The 21,912-nt window shown below is 40.5% G+C and overlaps 1 protein-coding gene across 6 annotated transcripts in view; it reads right to left on the bottom strand.

Moving 5' to 3' along the window:
- Positions 1-7,544: 7,544 nt before the first annotated feature.
- TIAM1 (TIAM Rac1 associated GEF 1) overlaps positions 7,545-21,912 on the bottom strand; it is a 261,371-nt gene continuing 247,003 nt past the window's right edge. For all 6 annotated transcript variants that reach the window (XM_072994076.2, XM_072994078.2, XM_072994077.2 and 3 more), the window contains 5 exons: positions 19,961-20,019; positions 15,143-15,245; positions 12,731-12,818; positions 12,183-12,355; positions 7,545-10,395 (listed from right to left, as the gene is read on the bottom strand). In XM_072994076.2, coding sequence (XP_072850177.2) covers positions 9,911-10,395; positions 12,183-12,355; positions 12,731-12,818; positions 15,143-15,245; positions 19,961-20,019 — 908 coding nt within the window. In that variant the 3' untranslated portion in view covers positions 7,545-9,910. The remainder of the gene's footprint in view (positions 10,396-12,182; positions 12,356-12,730; positions 12,819-15,142; positions 15,246-19,960; positions 20,020-21,912) is intronic.

Below are 21,912 nucleotides of genomic sequence, written 5' to 3'. Positions count from 1 at the left end.
AACCTTTACCTTTACCTAGGTACAAATTATGTTTTATTCAAGTCTGCTCCATTTAGAGCAATACATCCATGAATCCTATTTCAGTTAACTTTCCTTATAAGTTGTTGTTAGTACATGACTTACAAAATTGCCAATACAGAGACAGATGTGTCTGTTAGAGTGTGTTTGTCCTTTTAGCAAACATGATCTTGCCTGGAGTATATGCTCAGTTTGGAAGATGAAGTATCTTAGCAGTTTCCTAACAAGAGCCAAGACATAAACAAAGATTTTACCAGCCATTTTTTCCATAAAAATGTTGTGTGTTCATCATCTAAATATGAATTTTCAGTATATATGCAGATTTACTCATCAATCTGTATCAATCTCCAAATATAAAAAAGGTACTACAGAACCACAATTTTGGCCATGAAGACTTTCTGTAGTGTTCATGCCTTGAGAAACATTCAGATCCTTGTGGATGGGCAATAGTTACAAAGTGCCATTCCTCATAGTTCCATTAAGTAGCTTTAACAAATCTCTGGTCCTCCCATATTATTGGATTCCAGAATCCATAAATCTCATACTGCATGGCCAGTGCTCAGTAATAGGCCATCAGGTTGTAGACAAACAACAGTCTTCCTGTCTCTGATCTACTGTCTAGATGGGATTGAGGAAATATTCACCTCACCTGATCCCTGTTAAGGGCTGAATGTTGGCATTTAGCAGGGCTGAAGTCAAAAATAAGCAATGAAACCCATCATTTCTCCCTCTCATGTCTGTTCTTTTCCTGAGGACCAACTTGAAAAAAATGCTAGATTCCAATTAGAAGGTGGCAAAGTGGTAACTGTCCAGAGAGGAACAAAATTAAGAAATAAAATTGGAAAGAGGCCAGAACTGAACAAGCAATCACTCCCATCCAGATGAACCTCTCAGCCTTCACATGTTCCATGCCATAACAATAATATTTGAACTGCAGAGCTAGAAGGGACCCTATAGATCACTGAGTCCAGCCTTTTTCAAGTGAGGAATTGAACCCCCAACCAGATGAAACCACTGAGCGATCCAGCAAATCCATGCTGTCACAGCCCTTGCATTGTAGCTGCCCAGAGTGGTTGTATAGACCAGATGGGCGGGATATAAATCAAATAAATAAATAAATTGTGGCACAGTGATTAAACTGATATTTTGCAGTGAAAACTTTGCTCACGATCCTGGGCTCAGGTAACTGGCTCAAAGTTGACTCAACCTTCCATCCTTCCAAGATTGGTAAGCTGAGTACCCAGTTCATGGGGAGGGGGAGGCAATGTGTAGCCTGCATAATTAAATTGTAAACCACCAGAGAGAGATTTAAGCAGTATGGGATGCTATATAATCCACACATTTTGCTTTATTTTGCCTCCAATTGCCCCCAATTGCTTTATTTTGCCCTCAATTTCATGAAGGCTTCCAAACATATTTAGGACAACCTCTGAAACTCTCTTCAAATTGTTGCACTGAACTTGTAAACAGGTGGAGAAGGGAGGGAGGCGTAGGACTTCTGTTTATGACCCCACATCATTGCATACTTTGGGCCTTCAGATATTCAGGTGAATGCTTGAACAGGAATTGTATGCTTTATGTCTTTCCTAACCTGATGTCTGCTTTTGGGAATAAGTGCAGCAGTTGAGCTGTTCTTTAAGCCTAAAACACAGAATACAGTGCTCAGCTTGTATACCATCTACACTCAACCTGCATTCTGGTATTTCAGTGGTTAGGACAGCTATCATATCCCAGTCCCAGGAGGTCCCCAGAGGCCCCTTGTTATAAATTTTTTTCCCCGTAAAAGTTATATTTTAGCCTCCCAAAGTACCAGGAGAATTAGTTTTATGCTCTTTGGTTCAGGGAGGGCATCCCCCGAGTTTCCCAATCTTGATACTTGTGGATTTTTTTAAAAATGGCCTTTTCCAGCCATTTCTTGGCTTCGCATGGTCCACAGTGGAGTGAGATGGCTGAATGTGACCCCTCCCCTTGCTGTATTCTTATCGTTGTGTCTTCTGTGACCTTAGGAAAATTAGGCAGATTTCTCCTGTTTGAAAGTTCCAAGTGAGCCCTAAGAATCCATCATGTGTAATTTTGTTAAGTGAACATCTGATCTTAATCTACAAGACATATGGGCAACACAATCTTATGCATGCCAGTTGGGAGACAAATCTCAATGACTTCACTTACTCCCAGGTAAAAGGGGGCTAAGAGTCTCAAATATTCAGATTAATTTGTGTTTCTATCATTCAGGGCTTGAGAAATTTACTTTTTGTACTACAGTTTACAGAATTAGACCAGTGGTTCTTAACCTTTGTTACTCGGATGTTTTCGAACTGCAACTCCCAGAAACCCCAGCCAGCACAGTTGGTGGTGAAGGCTTCTGGGAGTTGCAGTCCAAAACTCCTGAGTAACCCAAGGTTAAGAACCAGTGAATTAAACCACAATCCCAGGGGAATTCTAGAAATTTTACATCTAAATAGTAGCTGTGGTACTGATTCGTACTAAATCTCAGTCATTCCTCTCCTGATGAACTGCATCTTACAAAATGTCTGTCAAGGCATGAATATTTGATCAAGAGCATGGAGAGTCCATGGGTGCTTCCAGACAAACTAATTATTATAGTTTTGCCTCCTTCACAGAATTTTGTGAGAGGGGGGAGATAATCCAGCTTTGCTTTCTTCCATTTTTATGCTTCTGTGTTTTTCCACTGGTTTGTCTTTTTAAAAAAGCAACCCAGTAAATTTATTAAAGAGTGACAGACAGAATCACTGCACAATGTCTTTTGACAATAGCAGAAGGAACTCTCCACAAGTCACTAAAAAAGCAGAGGGCTGATGCTGAATCCCACTCATTTCTAAATAAAAACAGCTGTTCCTTTAATTAATCACAGATTTCTGTGGAATGATATTAGAAACTGATTGTGATAATATATTTACAGTATGTCACAAAAGTTTCACTTTTCTGCAACATTTGTAATGGGTGTTGTCAGCACAACCTTGTGTTCCTTATTTCCTTTTTAATGCATTATTTTGTTTCCCTTAGTTTCTCATTTAAATTATATTGATGCATTTAGAACTCTGAATTCCAAATATTAAAATATTTAATCTTTATAAAGTGGTTCACGTTGCACACAATGGGAACTTGCCTCTTCCAGAGATCTAAAGGGCTTCTGATACTTGAAGTAGACAATGCTAAATTAGATGGACCACTAACTAGTGTAATATGTATCCAGCTTCGAAAGGGTACTACAGTATTACATCAAAGATGATTAGATGATTTTGTGATTAATGGTTGAAAGACTAAGAAGACAGTTGATTCCTAAAGGAGGTATTAGAGAGTTAATTAAAAGTTTTAATCTTCCTCAAATGGAAAACAAATCTCATCCCCTGAAATTGCTTTTTCTTCATGGAATGACGTAAAATTCAAATGCTACTGAAATAAAAATTTTTTCTTTATCTGTGTCCTCTTTTACTAGCAAAACGATGCCATCTTTTACATTCAGTTTGGATCAAAATCCAAGCAGTACTGCATTCACCTTCAATGAGATGAAGAAACAAACAAACAAACAAAAAAACCCCTCAGCTCGTTTATTTCTGAACAAGGAGCACCATCTTCTGGCCATAGAATGGAAATATTTTCAAAAATTGAATCAAAATTTTCTCGATCATCCCAGAGTGCAGGACACAGAAAAATGGGTTCAAGTTAAAGGAAGCCAGATTTTTGTTGAATATCAGGAAAAACTTCCTGTTAGAGCAGTATGACCGTGGAACCAGTTACCTTGGGAGTTGGTGAGTGCTCCAACACTGGAGGCATTCAAGAGAAACTTAGATAATCACCTGTCAGATATGCTTTGATTGTATTCCTGCATTGAGCAGGGGGTTGGACTTCATGGCCTTGTAGGCCCCTTCCAACTTCACTTTTCTATGATTCTATGATACTAAGAAATTGCACGATAGCCTTTTAATTGTCTTATAAGTATGTTCTGCCTGAAACTCTATTTATGTGTTTATACTTAATTTTCCAGCCAGTGTTAATATCTGCTATTCATATTTGTATGTGTATTCTTGTACCATCAAGTCAGAATTGACTTACAGCGGCCCTAACAGGGCTTTCAAGTTAAGTGAGATATTTAAGGAATGGTTTTACCAGTTATAGGGGACGTGGTGGCGCTGTGGGTTAAACCACAGAAGCCTTTGTGCTGCAAGATCAGAAGACCAGCAGTCGTAAGATCAAGTCCACATGATGCAGTGAGCTCATGTTGCTTCTCCCAGCTCCTGCCAACCTAGCAGTTTGAAAGCATGCAGATGCGAGTAGATAAATAGGTACAAACACTGTGGGAAGGTAACAGCGTTCCGTGTCTAGTCACGCTGGCCACGTGACCACGGAAACTGTCTTCGGACAAACACTGGCTCTATGGCTTGGAAACGGGGATGAGCATTTTCTCCTAGAGGTGGACACGACTGGACTAAATGTGAAGGGGAACCTTTACCTTTACCAGTTTACCCACTCTCCCAGTGAATTTCCATGGCCAAGCAGGGATATGAACCCTCATCTCCAGAGTCCTAGTCTCTCTATCCACTACATCGCATTGGGAATTCATACTTAAGGCATGCACATTTATATTTAGTTATCTTACTAACTCAGAGTCTTCATTTGGGTTATATCTTCAGCCTGTACCATCCTTAGCCTATGCCATCTTCACTATTCACTTCATGAAACTGGTGGAAAAATTGTGTTGTGCCTTTGAAAACCCCTGTTACGGAACAATTCATTTAGTTAGAGTTAAGTTCCATAAAAGTTACTACTGTAATTTCCATTTTAGGTTGAAACTTCCCACCTCAGTCTCCAGGTGTTGTGGAGGATGCAAGATATACAAGAATCCTCTTGGTAATCATAGAATGCCATGGCTAATTGTGGCTAATTGACAACTGATGTTATTGAGGCACTACACTGCAACACACTGGAATTCCCAGTTGGGTCCAAAACAAAGGAAGTAGTTATGTTTGGATAACAAAACAGCCAGTTGTGCAAAAGCAGAAAGTACACTATTTCCAGTCCTTCATAAAATAAATTAACAAGAAGAATTTGCAACATTCACACAATACATACCTTTCCAGGGTTTCTGGTTTTCCACCACCTTTAGGGGCAGATTGTAATCCATTTAGACTTGTATATTGTGCCACATCTTTGGTTGTTGTTGTTTTCTTTTCTTTTTGGCTCAACAATATTTTCACATTGTAGCTGAGGGTGTTCTTCAATTTGCCCAGGTTTCAGGACAGACACATCAAGTGTAGGGATACAAAACCTGCCAATCCCTTTCTTATTGCATTTCTCAAAATACCAGTGGTATATTTGTTTTGTACCAAATTGCAAGATAACCTGGAAGGTTTTCTTCCTCCAAAAATCTGTGCAGTAGGGGTGGGTGGGTGGTTTCAAATGTATACATGTACAGTATACAGCTTTTGCTAATGTAGGATTCATTTCTGTTGCTTAGCATGTGCTTGAGTGCACTGAGCAAATGTACATACTTTTAAGTGTATGTATTTCTTAAATTTATGCATGATTTTGTGCACGTTTCTCACATCGCAAGCTTTCAAAATATATGGATCTCTGGGGCAAGACATGCTGGATTTCACCTCATGCAGGAGCTGCAAAACTAGTATTTCCATATGGAAATATAGAGCTAATAGATTTCTTTTCCATTCCTAGCTGGGTGGTGCATTAAGTGATAGATAGGAATGCTGTTAGAATGAGGTTCTTGGGCACCATTTATAACTGCATTTAATTAGACCCCATCCATGTAACCCAGTGCTTTCTTCCTCAGATTTAGCCAAAGAGTAAAAGCCAGAAAGAAGCTTTATTTTGAGCTATCTGAGGAGGTTTGAAGATGTCCGAGAAAAGACATCAGCTATTAGTTTAAGGAGCTCCGCCGAGTCAATATGGGTTCATCAAAATATTACCCACAGGACCTGTGAATGAAGGAAACACTTGTAGAAACAACATAATTAGCATATAGGATCAGGTGCTAGATTACAAATTCCTTGACTACAATTACCTTGCAATGCCTTATCATTAAGACTTATTTTTAAATCATATTTTTCTTGCACAATTGTTACAACCATCAATTGTGTCTATTCTTCTAAAAAAATTAAATAGCTGTCTAACTTTTTTTCTTAACTAATGTTAACAGTGAAGAAAGCCAAGGATGTTGAAAAGTGATTGGATTAGTTAAGGCGTTTAAAAAGAAGATTCAGAAAGATCAAATCTCTTCAGAATCCATGAAGGTTATTTAACCACTGTTGTGAACACTGAACTAAAACATACAGGGGAGCCTCGCAAAATGATTGCCTCGCGGGATGATTAATCCGCAAGACAATTAGTTTTTGCAACTACTGTTGCGCTTCGCAAGACGATGGTTTCCTATGGATGATTTTCGCAAGATGACGATTTTTCCCATTGGAATGCATTTAGAAGATTTCAATGCATTCCAGTGGGGAACCGCATTTTGCAAGGCGATGTTTTCTATGGACAATTTTCGCAAAACGGCTATTTTCCCATTGGAATGCGTTAAGTAGATTTCAATGCATTCCAATGGGGAACCGTGTTTCGCAAGATGATGTTTTCGCAAGACAGCATTTTTCACGGAACGAATTAACATTGTCTTGCGAGGCACCACTGTATCTCAAGTGCTTAGAAAAGGTATGGGTCCAGAATGAGTTACCGTGTGTCTTAGTGAGTTATATGACACAAGGTAGCCGTAAAAAGAAAGGTTTTTAAGCTTAGCTGACATGTGAAAAGGAAAAAGCACAAATTCTTCATGACAAATATTACTTGATAATAGTGCAGAGAGGACAATATTGCTGACATTAAAACAAAGATTTTTTTAAAAAAAAGCTAGAAAAGGAACACAATGTAGAAGTTGGTTGAAGTGGTAGATGAAAAGGATATAAAAGGCCAAAGACATCAGGTTGATTGGGGCATATGACACAACTATATCCTTCCCCTTCCTCAACTAGGATGTACAGCTGATTTTTACGTCAGCACTACTAAAGGGATACTGTCCTCCATCACATTAGAGGTGGTGTCCCATTCCTTGAGAAGCTGGCTTCTGCCAGTAAGGTGGTGTTATCTGTGTATCTTAAATGACTGATGTGTCTTCCACCAATTTTCACACCTCCTTCATCTGAATCAAGTCTGGCTTTCCACATCATATGTTCTGAACACAGACTGAATGAATAAGAGGATAAAATGCACCCTTGCCTGACATCTTTGCCTAAAGGAAACCATTCTGTCCCTCCAACTTCTGTTGTAACAGTAGCTTCTTGTCTACAATACAAGTTACGCATCAGGACAATCCCGCTGAGGCAATAAACCTTTTTGAGTACCACTGGTTCAATGGGAGAAAAATACATAAGCTTACATGTTCTCAACTGTAACCAATGCTTTCTTAAAAGTACTTATCCTGGTTGGATTGTGTTTGAAGTTCCCCAGTAAGCTTTGTACAGAAATAAAGCACAGCAGCTACAGAAACAAGGACAATGCTATTACAGTGTTTTCCAGAACTGTTTTATTTGACAGGCATTTACAACGTTCCATTCATATACTTAAAAACATAAAAATAGACCTTCTTTCAGCTTATAAAAGAAATATATAAGAACCTTTGACATTGACAGGTCATGACATTATGTACAAGAACAATGGCACCCTCCAAGCACAGGACGTCCAGCATTTCACAGGTTTAATGTATTCCACTGGGGACAGCTAAAACATTGTCATGTTTACTCAATTGGTACACAATTGACTTGAATTTAAATATGGTGAGATACACAGGGTATAGAAACCTTGCTAAAGCATTTTAAGAAAAAAAGAAGGAGCAAAAGATAGCAAAAGTTAAGAGAATAAAACTTTCAAAACGTTGAGTATAGTGCACTGAGAATCAAACAGGCAAGAATCTAATAGTGGGTGAGATACAAGACAGCTGATACTGCTTGGTAACATTTTTCTGTTCTCATCTCAAAATATAGCCACAGCTGATTGTATAAAATGTAATGCCTAAAGCTATTATAAAAATTTAGGTTTTCAATGTACCTACCAATGTGTCAAACATCAGTAGATATTACAATTACCCCTTTAAAAAAGCAAAATAAGAACAATCCCCTCTTTAGCAGATCAAAACTAAAACTGAAAAGGCATATAAATACTTAGAAAGAAAGAAAAAAGTGCTTTAAAATTATTTGGAAATCTTTAGATTTTAGTCACATCTTTACCCTGTTACAGATGTTTTAAAAGAATGAAAAGGAGTTTTGCTTGTTTAGAATACTGTTCATATTCTATAGCAGTGGGGATACATCAAGTAATAATGGACACTAATTTCACATAGGAAAATAATAGGATGAGGTCAGGTTTTTTTGGCCATAAAATGATTAATTTTTCCTGAGCCCTAACTTCACCAACCAAAAAGGATCAAACTCATCCAAGATGCAACCTGCCAATTCTAACAGAATTACTGCAAGGATCAATTTAACCTTTCTGGTTTCTCAGCTATTTATTCACATTGCTAACAATTCCAGTCTCAAATATGTACAACTGTCCATTTTTATTTTACAGAGAGAGGGAGAGAGATTATCCCTAAGAGTTTCCAGTTCAGGATACTACTACTTAAAGTGACTTCCTAAATCCTTTCTAAAAGAATTGTGTTATAGCTAGCTTGGAACAAAATAGCACAATCCCATATATGTTTACATGAGAGCAAATTCCACAAAGTCCACTGGGCTTACTCTCAAGTAAATGTGTTCAAGACTGCAACCTAAAACTCAAAAATTCCCATCCCTTTGTGCCCTTGTGTTTCAGGTAAAATGCAGAAAAATATCCTTTTCAAGTGTTAAATCTGGATCTCTCTTTCGAAAATTAAAAAAGAGCTTCGCATTTTTGTAACTTTTATGTAAAACTAGAACTTTCAACATTGACATTAGACTAGTCACAGACCAAAGAGAACAACAGAAATTCCAGATTTTTCCTCACACATTCCTAAAATATACATCATGTTATAGGATCCAGAGATCCTCACTTGGCAACAGTAAGCTTTCTGAATGCTACTGCAGGCAAGAATCTCTCTAACCAAACAGGTGCTTGGTATTGTATGTATCCATCATTTGCCGGGGGAAAGGAAAGTCTGGCTATAGCCCCCACAAAACAGGTAAGCAGACCCCCTGGCGTTGACAGTGCCAAACACTGGTTCAGCAGTGCAGTTCCACATCAATGCATACCCCTGGATGCAAGTTTCCCCCCTCTACTCCGACTATTTTTACTTGCTGTACCTCATTAAGAAGGAAAGTCCATGAACTGAAACTTATTTCTGTGCAGGGACAATCCTTTTTGGATCACAATGACAACTGCTTTAAGAAGGGAAAATGTTTAAAATGCTGTATCAATAGACACTTGATCCTGGTTTACTTGCAGCTTCCTTGTTTAAGATGAACCCATGATTGACAAGTCATGTACAAAATCCATCTGCTGCTTGTGCTATCACTTAAGCTAAGATGCTGTATATATATTTTGTGTGCGCGTGTGCGTTTATAAAACACCCACAGCAATGTGTTTTCTAGTGACAACTATGCATCCCATTTCAATATGCAGCCCCTGATTGGTTGAGAATAAATAAAGCCCTTGGTAATGTACAAAGAAGGACTCAAGCTCATTCCAGTTCTGAATTTTGTTTTGCTTTTTCTCTGCTTCTTAAATGTTGCTTTAAAAGGGGAAAAGCAGAAGAGAGAGGCTGTATGGTTTCAATCAGTTTAGCTGCCATAACTGTTATGTGCAAGTGTGCATTCTAAAATGTCATTCTCCACAACGTGTAAGGGGTGGGGGTGGGGGCACAGCTAGGCCTATGATCTAACAAAAAGTGAAGAGTCTACAGCTCAGTGTTCAATTTTCTTGGTGGCACAAAATCCTCACGCCGTACCCAGATGACCTCTTCACTGTTCCCTTCTATACCTCCGTTAATTCCAGACAGAGCGACTTGTTTCTTTAACTGAGCCATTCGGGAAGCATGGGTGCCCCCAGAGTACCGCCCCCTGTCTCCTCGGTAAGCTTGGTTGCTGGTAATGCAGGCGGCCTGCAACTGTTCCTGAAGCTCTTTTTCTGCCACGGCGCTCCTCAGAGACTCCCCGCAGTCCTCCTCATCGCTGAGAATGTCCGTTTCTTTTATGTCCTCTTGTTCTTCATACTGGCCAAGGTCAAACTGCTCCTCCACCCAGCGATCGGTGTCCTTGCTGTTGGAAGACTGCTGGGGCTCTTTCTCGGGGCTGCTGGCAGAGATGGCATCTGAATCAATGGTGAATCTATTTCGGGCCAGCCGTCGCCGTCGCCTCCCGAGCGATTTGCTTGGGGCAGATACTGCCAAACACAAAATAAAAACAGAACCCCCGGAGGTTTTACCAACAATTTGTTTAAAATGCTACTTTTAAATAATCTGACTTCAGGTCTCTTCTCCCACCCTGCCCTGCATCTTGTATGATAGTTGTGGATGGCACCGACTGCCAATTATTTTCCATATGGGCAGGACCTGTTATGCATAACTACTGAGATTTTTTTTTGTAAGTGAGCCTTTTTTTAAAAAAAAAATCTAGTACCTATGTGAGGATAAGAGACTATCAGCATAATCCTCTTGTGTAAAGTTATGCTGGCATAAATTGGAACCAGTGTTGAAAATAAGTAATTTAAACTAATTGAAAGCCTCCTGTCTCTGTCTTTCAGGTGTCAAAGTTTCCTAGTGCCCCTTTCTGCCTTGAAGAAGCTTTTGGGATCCTCGAGATGGAAGCAGGGAGGCTTAAATAGTTTTTTTTTAAATTGCTGCCAGATCCTGCCCTGCTGGCAGGATCACCAGTGGTGATCCAGCAGTGTTTTGCTTTGTTTTGTTACTATTCCTCTCCCTCCATCCTGAGGCTGCCCAGTGCTTCCTCAAGGCATAAGGGAGGCCTAGAGGGGGATAGGAAGCTTCCAATTTGTTTATATTAATTATTTCCTACATGGGATCAGGTTTATGTCAGTTTAACTTTACACTGTTAACTGTTCAAATGTTAGGCTTCCAAAAATGAGAAGTGGAAGTGAGAACATTGGAGTTCCTGCTCTCTAGAGGAACTAGAGAAGTGAGAAGTCGGCTGGAAATGAGCAAGGCTTTGTGATGAAAAATGAAGGACCAAAGGATTAGTTTTCTTTCTCGAGAGCATGTTCTTAATGGTACTTCTCAGCTGCAGAGTTGTGCACAGGACATCCTGGTGTTAATGTTAATTGGATTTTACAAAAAAGAGAGTTTTTTTTTAAAAAAAAGAAGTACAAAACATCCAGGAACTAGGTTAATTTCCCATTCAGATAAAACCAGTAAACCTCTCCCCCCACCACACACACATGGCACTGTGATCTTTATGTTGAAGACAAAACTTCAATATTTTGCATTTTTTTTTCAGTCCTATGCTTTCCCTTGGCCTTGGCTAAAAGTCTAAGAAAAAGAGAAGGTTATATTCATCCAGCCTTTTCCCACAACAAGAACCTCACCCCATTAAGGCAATGGATTCCCTTTGACCTGGAACCATAAATACTTGCTTCAGAGATTTGGGGTTGAATCGAGGATGAGGGATGGGGAAGTGCACAGGTGAGCAATACTGAATATTTGTTTGATTTACATAATTATTTGAAGTATGTTACAGTTCCATGGGTGAAAATCCAGGAATGAACCAAGGCAATAGTTGCTCTTTCTTTTGTTCTTTCTTTCTTGTATCAAAGAAGTAAATAAAGAAAACAACAAAATTCTTGAAGATAGTAGCTGACAAACCAGCAAATTTTCAAAATGTTCCCCATGCCTCACAAATGAGTGAAGATGTCATTTGTGGTTTTCAAAGACATCCTCTGAACAAGGAGCTTTTTGCTTTGCTAAATGTTAGTGGATGCCTATTGATGACATATTTGATGAATGTCAAAAAGAAGCCTCTGATGAATTAAGCTGGTTTGATTCAATTGCAAAAATCAAGGAATGTGAAGTTTCTCACTCAGGTATTTCAAAAGAAGTGTGAAGTTTGGATTTCTGAGAAATAAAAAACAGTAGTTTTATAAATGAAGAACTCAGGTGTCTCCTACAATGATGGCTGGCTTACTAAGATCTTCAAAAGGTATAACCTTAACAATACCTGCTCTGTTCATAGCTGGCCTTGCACCTTTTAAAGCACTCAGTCTTTTTCCTCCGAAAGGAACATATTGCTGGGATGATGGCAGACTTTCAGTTTTAAGAAGCTGTCTTCGGTGTTTGTCACGTAAAATTGAATGCACAGACTTCAGAAAATCCTTCCTATGTTCTGGGGAACTGAAACACAAAGAAATACACAGAAAACAGATTAGGTTCAAAACTAGCAACAGAACTTGCATTTCTATCATATGTATTTAGCTGAAACTAGTTAGTATAATTTGGCAAAAGTGCTTCACAATCTTCATTCTATTCTTCCTGACACAAGCACTGTTAGGTATGGCACAATTCTAATTTTTCAGATTGGGAAGAGTAATGAAACTAACTTTATTTCTACAAGGGATGGGAATTATACTCAAGTCTTGTACATCAATGTCAAGCTTTTTCTACATTATTTATTTATCTATCTCTTGGTTGTTCTTTTGACCACAGCTCCCAATTTGGTTTATCATAAAATTCATCACAATTGACTCTTTTAAAGTGTTACTTCCTTACCTGCAACAAAGATGAAATGATCTCTCTGGCCTGCCTTCTGACTCTGATTTCACATGAACTATTTCACAAACAGAATTGGTCTCTGCATCTAGAAAAAGAGAAAATAATATTTTCTAAAAAGTCATTTCAAACTGTTCACTATTAGCATAGATTAGTATATTAGTGTAATGACTGAAGTAACCTATATTCTAATATCACAAGAATTACCTTTCAACATCTTACCATGGATTTAGTAGTCAGAAGGTGGCTTCTGGAAACAGTTTCATGGAATAGTTCTGTGCTTTTGACAATATTCTAGAAAACGTTTTCAGCATGTAGCTAACTGCTGGCACATTAAGTACTTCCACATATGAACTCCACATTCTGGAAATCATAGGTGACTTCTGACAAGAGCAGACCCAGCTGAAATTTTAAATCCCCCTCCCCCAGTTCAGTCCGTGAGCCATCCCTCCTAGAAATGGCTAACAGAGATGGTCCACACAATGTGGTAAATACACATGGTGAACACTTAAAGTATACTCCCAAGTATATATTCCTTACAAAAAGAACACAATGGGAAATGTGCAATGTTTAGTGGTTAGTTGTGACAGGAAGACAAGCATCTTTCCTTAAGATTCATAAGTATGGCTCTTTCAGTATGTAACCTACATAAGGCTTTCTCAGCAATAGTATCCTGGTTGCAGAATGCTCTCTGTTAGAAATCTGATAAGCGCCAACATTGATTTCATTTCAACACAAAATTAATGTATAGCTATCCACCAGATACTTTGAGGTTTAAGGACCGTTGTTTAAATTGTTTTAGATTTTCTACAATGTTAAAAATTATTTAAAATAATTTTACATGATTTAAACTGTTTAAATTGTTCTCCTTGCACCCTGTCCTCAGATTTTCTGCTACAGGAAAAGATATAAATGAGCTATTATAATTACCTGTTTTAAACTGGAAAAAAAAATCTTTCCCTCTTTTTATGTATTGCATATTATATACTGTATATGGTAAAGGCCTTTGGTCAGAAACAATAAACTATTTTATAGTTATAGACTATGGCTTTTAAAGCAATGACAGATAGCCATGGCTATGGGCCGCTCACTTACTGCTTGTTCTGTAGCTTCAAGGACAACACTGCTAGTCTTCATTGGTACTCGTTAGTCCTCAATATGTGCCACAGCGCAACAGACAAGACTATAGCCTCACTTGCTACAGAACCATTTAACTACTTGATTTAGGGTCTCATGCTGCTCCACTGCTTGATACTGGGCTTCCAGCTGCTGAACAAGATTCATCTCTCACAGCAGTGAACCTAACAACCCTTACAACCAGGCCACATGCAGTGTGCACTGGCAGCTCATATTAGCAATTATTTGTTTTGTACACTTTTCGGAAGCACCTTTGAATCCCCCTAGTTACTCACTAGGACAGCTGTTTCTGGGTTTTAGATCAGAAATCAGAATATGTTCAGATTGACATGTACAACAGCACAACACATGCATTATTATCAGGAAAGAATGAGCATCCATACTAACATAAATTGCTATGCAATCTGGTTATTTCTTTCTAGTTTCTGTGTAAAATGAAAAAAGAAGTGTGTGTGTGTGTATGTGTGTGTGTGTGTGTGTGTGTGTGTGTGTGTGTGTGTGTGAGAGAGAGAGAGAGAGAGAGAGAGAGAGAGAGAGAATGCAGTTCTTTAACCATATTATAGTACGTTACACTGTTCTTTCCAATAAATCTCTTGACCAAAATGATGGGTAATCTCAAAGCTGCTTCTGCTGAATGTAGCAAGCAAAGGGTATGTAATGAGACACAAGATCACAGAAGGGTGATGGTGATGGTTTATTCAGTATAACTGATACATTAATAGACCTTTGAATGGCCTGCAATAATCAGCATCAAAATACAGCTGCAATATTCTGCTTATCCAATATTTGAAACCCATGCAACCAGGTAAAACTTTAAGCAAACACTTATCCATTTTTTATATGATTGGCTAAAATTCAGACAAAGGGCGGATGAAATAAAATAGTCTAGATCTGCTACTATGGTGCCAACAGTGAGGAGCTTGTGCTAATTTCTTTGAGCACAGCATCCCACAGTGGAGCTTCTTTTATAGCCATCCATGCAATGATAGGATACTCATAAAAGGACCTTTTAAAAAAATCTGGAGAAAAGCTATGGTGCAGGAAGGGGTGGGGTGGGGACAAATATTTTCAAGTTCTGCAGAATTAAAGTCAAAATCAGCACACTGAACTAGATCAAGAAAACAGTGGAAGAAAATATCTTCCTTTTCACTGTTGGATTTTATGCGCAGTTTGATTGCATTCTGTTAGCTGCCTGAAACATTTTGCAAAACAAAAAGAATTGACAAGAAAATAGAACAACAGGTGCAAAGAGAAATAAAGACATTTCAGGGCTACCTGCGCTTGCCAGTGCTCGAACTTGCAGAGCCTCTAGAGGAATCATGTGACGGAAACGGAATGGGTCTGAGTCTTCATATATTGAAGCCCTATGCGATCCACCCTAGATAACAGGAAGGGCAGGAGAGAAAGGACCAGTTATCAGTAATGTAGACTGCAGACATATGTAACGAGGATTGTTCTAATATAATTTCATACCAGTCACCCTATTCATGTGGTCAACAACACAAGTTGGGATGAAAGAGAAGCAAAGTCAGCAAGCTTGCTCTACCCTTTCTCGTCCCCCAAAGATTTTCCATACTTGTGAAACAGCAGAATAGGACTTAAATCATGTCTTAAGCAAGAAATATTGCCCTACAGTGTTAGAATCAGGGAAGGTGGCAAAACCCATCCCTGTGGACCTGCTTCACTCCATATAGCAAAACCTGTCTTGTCATCTCTTACTAGACAACATTGCACAAACGGCTCCATAATTCCATTCACACCTATTTGCTGAATACCTTTCCCCATTCTGCACAATGCTGATTGTTCAGTTCACCTGGAGCAGTGGTTCTTAACCTTTGTTACTCGGATGTTTTTGAACTGCAACTCCCAGAAACCCCAGCCAGCACAGTTGGTGGTGAAGGCTTCTGGGGGTTGCAGTCCAAAACTCCTGAGTAACCCAAGGTTAAGAACCAGTGACCTGGAGTATGCCAGAAGCCTCTAGCTTGATTTTGTAACGTTGCCTACTGGATATTTTTTTTAGGATTTATTCCAAACATGAACATTGCAAATGTCTGAAGGTCAGCTCTTCTCTTCTCTCTGCTTGTTAAATATTAAGTTCTCAAACGTTTGTGCATAATTCCTGATTACATCTAAAAGAGTAGTTATAATTGCCTGGAATGGCTCCTGTAGAAAGATGCTAGGGAGAATCAAGATCTGCTCCTATAGACAAACATTCTCACTTTTTTCAACACAATCAGGTTGAATTTCACAATTGATCTTGAGTTGCCTGTCTGACCCCAATTCTACAGAAAGCTGGACCCTCACCATTTTCCAACTAGAAATCTGCCTTTAAATTGCAGAATCATGCCCTCTAAAGGCAGCCTGCTTAATTTTCTATCCTATGTCAGCTGCGTATAGATGCAGCACTGTGTGGATGTGGCTATCACTTGGGAAGATTAGGGAAGCTCTAACATGCTTATTTTGTCCTAGCCAGTGAAGGAATCATGTCCTCGCTGGCAAGAATGAAGGAAGAGAGCATTGACAGAGAAGAGAGGTGCTAGCACCTTTATGAAGAAACTGAGAAATTGGGGGAACTTGGAATCCATCTCGAAAAATCAGGCTGTTTTGTGACTGCCTAGGAAAGGCTGGCTGAGAACATGATGTGATCAGTGTGAGAAAAGCCTTCAAGGCTCAGTGGGCTTCTTCCCTGGCACTGCACTTATTGGCAGATGATTTCAGCTACGTGAATGCGTGTGTGGGTGTCAGAAAGTCTCTTGTCTTCACGAGCATTTGAGGGAACTCAAAGACCGATTGTCAGACCATCTGGAAAGGCCTAGAATTGGATCTTTAATATATAAAAAGGGGTTCAGTTGATTTAGCTTACCTCTCAGGAGATGCTATACTCAATGGCTGTCCTGCTATGCCACGCCTGGAAGATTGCACTCTGCAAAAACTTTGGAACTATGCAGACTCTACACTAATGTGTATTAATTAGATTAGTTTACCGTATTTGCCAGCGCACAAGGCGACTGGCCGTATAAGACGGCCCCCCAACAGGAGGAGGAGGAAGAGGGGAAACGGGCGGGTGGCGGGCGAGCGAGCGCGCAGCTGGCTCAGCGGTGCGGCGGGCAGCCCAGCGGCAGGCTCTGGCCGCTCAGGCATGGCAGGCTGTGCTTCCCTCCCTCCATCCAGACCGACTGCCTGCCTGCCCGCCCGCCTGCCTTTCTCCCCAGCCAGCGCGGCCCTGTCATTCAGTGCACCCAATGTACAAGACGACCCCCCCTTGGAGGCATGTTTTTGGGCCCAAAAAGTCATCTTGTACACTGGCAAATACGGTAGCTTTGTTTTCTGGTATTTTCTCTTCATTGCCTTAGCTTCATCTCAATCACATTTTTCTTTCAATTGCTTTTTGAACCCCTTTAAAACTATTTGCTTTGACTATCTTTAATAAAATATAAAAATTTATTATACTATAATCAGGTCTTGTCCGATTAGCTACAGAGTATTTTCGTATCTTTGTGGGTGTGATGCCAGTCTTCCTTGCACTTTGGTCCTGACTAGCCTTGCAGATTTTTTTCGACTTCCTAGAAGCACTGCCAAGTCTGGGAATGCTGAATGCTGGGAGGCATCAGTGCCAGGTTTGTTCCATAGTTTTCACCACAACTCACTTTTCTGGGTTCAGTCACAAACAGGGAAGTGTGGCTCAGTGGCTAGAAAGGGACCGTTTGAGCCCAGAATTCTGTCACAACCTTCTTCTGCTGTCAGTTTACTCTTCAGCAGGGGGAGAAAAAAATATTCCAAAGCAATGAGCATAGTGGGGCGGGGGGGGGGGGGGGAGAGACCAGTGCTGAAGCATTGCAAACTTTTTGTAGTAAACTTTTTGATCAATCTATTTTGTCCTTATTGACTGATACAAACAATATGAGATCAGTCATGATTTTCTGTGATTTCCTTCATTTTGTTGGGGGAAAGAGACGTGGCTTACTCAAGACATATCAAGGTACACTTAAAACAGCAAGGTATTTTTATGGATGAGTTTTTTGCATTAAAAAAAATAGTTATCCTTGCCAGCTAAACAAAAAATGGTTTTTGAGGGAGCCAACGGTTTATTCCTTCAGCAAAGTACAATACAAAGCCTTCAGCAGAAGTGCACCAAGAAAACAGGCTCCCTTCCATTCCTCTTTGTAGTTCACCTGGAAGAGTTTGAAATTTTTTGCTTTGCCTAAGCCAAAAAGAAAGCGACTGTGTTTGAATGTCAGGATAAACCAAACATATTCCCCCTTCCTTCACCTCCTTAAGTGTGGTCATGAAAATAAGCCAGAAAGCTTTGATATCTTTTTTTATTAAAATGGTTTGTCATGTCATCCAGAACCAACAATTTAACTGGATCCAGTAAACTACATCTGAGTACTCTATACCTAGAACACTCTGAAAAGGGTTGCTATACACTGGAATTGACTTGATGGCATGCTAATTACTACTATTATAAATCTTAACTTTGGGTCAAATCATGAGTTATGATGCGGATTTGTTCCAATAAATCATAGTTAAGATTAACTACACCTCTGGATCTGGATGTAACACTAAACCATAATTAATCAGAAAAACAAGCAAAAGCTTCCAGCCATGCCAGTAGGAGAAAGGAACTGGTATGTGGGAATCCAAGGTTTGCAGACTTATTCATGTCACAGTAAATTTTGATGTCTTAAGAAAGCCAGAGATACCATAAAGAGCCAAAAACAAAGATGGGAAAACATCACCCTTCGTTTGAGCTCTCTGTACATTATAGGGTGGGGGGAGTGTTAGGCATGACCCAAATCATGGCTGACTAGTAAGGCAAATCCATATTTGTGCATATATGACTACTTACAACTGTGTATTGTGACCATTTGAAGTCATTCACCTCAGGTGTTTTGAGAAAAAAATGTAATGTAAAATGCCATTGCTGCTTTTCTAGCTGATTACCAGGAAGCAGAGAGTAGGTGTCAATGGGCAATTTTCACCATGGAGAGAGGTGAAGAGCGGTGTGGCCCAGGGATCTGTCCTGGGACCGGTGCTTTTCAACCTGTTCATAAATGACCTGGAGACAGATAAGCAGTGAGGTGGCCAAGTTTGCAGATGACACAAAACTTTTCCAGGTGGTGAAGACTAGAGATGGGGTATTCATATTTGTATACGAATACCCCCGCACAGGTGGACATAATGAGGGTCCAGCCCCCTGGGGCCGGACGGTCCACTCACTGATCCGCTGCCAGTGCGGGCACTGCAGAGCCTTCCAATCTGAAGATCGCGTTCTGCAAGCCACTCTTCAATCTAGCAGAGACGCTTGTTGTCCACCTCCTGCCAGAAGTGGCGACCTGAACGCGATCTTCGGAGCCACTGGAAGGCTCTGTGGTGCCTGCGGCAGCAGCAATTCAGTGAGTGGACCGTCCAGCCCTGGGCAGAAGAAGAACAGATTGCAAGCTAAGATGCGAGTACTTGGCAATTTTTTCAGTCTGGGCAGTTCTTGGCCATTCACTCTGGCAAAAGAATATGAATACGAATATTCCCGCACAGGTGGAAATAACAAGGGTCCAGCCCCATAAGGCCAGACTGTCCACTCACGATTTCACCCCTGCCACTGGCTCCACGGCGGCTTCCTATCGCGCTGTTCTCCACAATGGATTAGCCACTCTCCGACCTAGCAGAGAGGCTTGTCATCCCGCCTCCTGCCAGGACTGGATAATTGATTGTGGACAACAGCGCAATAGGAAGGCACCGTGGAGCCGGTGACGGTAGCAACATTGTGAGTGGACACTCCGGCCCCACGGGGCTGGACTCTCGTTATTTCCACCTGTGCGGGGATATTTGTATTCATATACAAGTACAAATAACCCCATCTCTACTGTGAACTCATTACTAGTATTACACATTATGGGTTTTTCTTTAAATCAATAAATACCACAAGAAACAATATTTGGACTGGCTTTTACGTGTATATTGTAAAATATGTGTATATTGTAAAATATATACAAGTTTATCAGCTGTCTTTTGTTTCCCCAGTTCCATTCTCTGATGTATCAGTTCCAGTCTCCTTTTTCTCCTTAATATTATTTGCAGTGATGAAAGACTTACTAGTTTTTTCTTCTGTTTGGAGCCGTCTTTGTACACAAGAACGACAGCAGTCTTGAATACTAGAAAGGAATCGAAACATTCAGAAAATAAGTACTTCACTGGGCAGAAGAAGAGCAAATTGCAGGCTAAGATGCGAGTACTTGGCAATTTTTTTCAGTCTGTGCAGTTCTTGGCCATTCAGTCTGGCAAAAGAATTCCTTCCGCATCCCCACCCATGGGACGCCCATGGAGATTGATAGATTACCCAGAACAGTGAAGAGGAGAAACGCTAAGGGCTAATTCCCTCTATTTCTGATGGATTTTGTGCACAAGATTAAGTGTGAACTCTCCAAACTGCTTGTCTGCTTGTGCCTCAAGCCTTTTCCTCTATAGGATTTGTGTACGTTTTTGCTGCTCTTTTCAATTTCAGGCTCTCCATTTCAAATTATTGTGTTAGTATCAGAGCCTGAATGTGACAAGAGTTGCTAATACACAATCTTGTGGAGAAGGGCAGTAATTTCAAAGAAACTGTACATAGACTTTCAGAGGATGAAACTAAGGACATTTTGCTGGCCCGGAAATCCTAGGGGAGAGAAGAAAAAATGAAGAAAAGCTTGTACAAAGCTGTAGAACTGAGAGGCATATAGATTAACAACTCTAGTGCAGGCATTAGCTTTATATTAAGAGTCTTACAGGTACTTAATGTAATTATTGTCAAATCACTTATTGTCAGAGTAATTCCATTTATTTTATTTACTCTGAAGCAGTCTAATGACTGCCAGTTGATTTTCTTGACTGAATAAGGTTTAAAAAAACAATTAGCACAACAGTAACTCATAGTGAGTGACTGATTTGCAGCATTTTTAAAATCTAAAGTAGAGGCCATCCACCAGGACCTTGATCCCTTTTTACAGACAGTAGATCAAGCTGTGATGTCCAGTGCATCATCTTGCCTGGCGAGGTTAACTTGCTTTCAGCCTGTGACATCCAATGACGTAGACAGGGTGCTTGCGCGCTATCGTGCCACCTCCTCCCCTTTAGACCCTTGTCTGGCCTGGCTCATCAAAGCAGCCAGGCTGGTAACAACAGAATTTTTGTTGTGTCCGACTCTTTGTGACCCCATGGACGACAGCAAACCAGGACTTCCTGTCTTCCACTGCCTCATGGAGTTTGGTCAAGTTCACGGACCACTACAATAATTAATGTGTCTCTCCAGGAGGGCAATGTCCCCCCTGTCCTCAAGGAGACACTCATTAGACCTATTTGAAAGAAACCTAATTTGGTGGCAGACGAAATTGGGAATTATAGGCCCGTCATCAATGTTTCTTTCTTAAGTAAAGTGGTCACAGTGGCCGATCACCTCCAGGCGCTTCTGGAGGAAAATGATGCCCTTGATCCATTCCAGTTGGGCTTTAGGCCATAGCATGGTACAGAAACAGCATTGGTCGCCCTGCAGGATGACCTCCTGAGGGAGGCCAACAGGGGCAATATGTCATTGTTGGTCCTCCTTGATATCTCAGCAGCCTTTGATACCATCAACCACGGTATCCTCCTGGGGCGGCTCTCCAAGTTTAGGAATCAGTGCCCTCGTTTTGGTATGGCTCTGTTCCTTCTTGGAGGACTGTCCCCAGAGAGTGCAGCTTGGCGAGATGACTTCCACCCTGTGGATCCTCAATTGTGGGGTTCCGCAGGGGTTGGTCATCTCGTCAATGCTATGAAATATCTTTATGAGGTCGCCCAGTTCTACTTCTCCTTTTTCCCTACTGCAGTGGATGCTGTTCCTACGCTTGAACACTGCTTGAGGACCGTTCTGGAGTGGATGAGGGCAAATGGACTGAGGTTGAATCCGGACAAGACAGAAGTCTTGCGTGTGGGTGGCCCTGGCATCAGTGGGTTGGGAAAATCCCTCTCCTTTGGGGGAGTGACTCTTCCCACAAAGAGTGAGGTCCGCAACTTGGGCATCTGCGTGGACC

This window comes from Pogona vitticeps, chromosome 3 (genome assembly GCF_051106095.1).
Source record: "Pogona vitticeps strain Pit_001003342236 chromosome 3, PviZW2.1, whole genome shotgun sequence".
NCBI classification, from domain to species: domain Eukaryota; kingdom Metazoa; phylum Chordata; class Lepidosauria; order Squamata; family Agamidae; genus Pogona; species Pogona vitticeps.
This window is presented reverse-complemented; position numbering and strand designations above follow the sequence as displayed.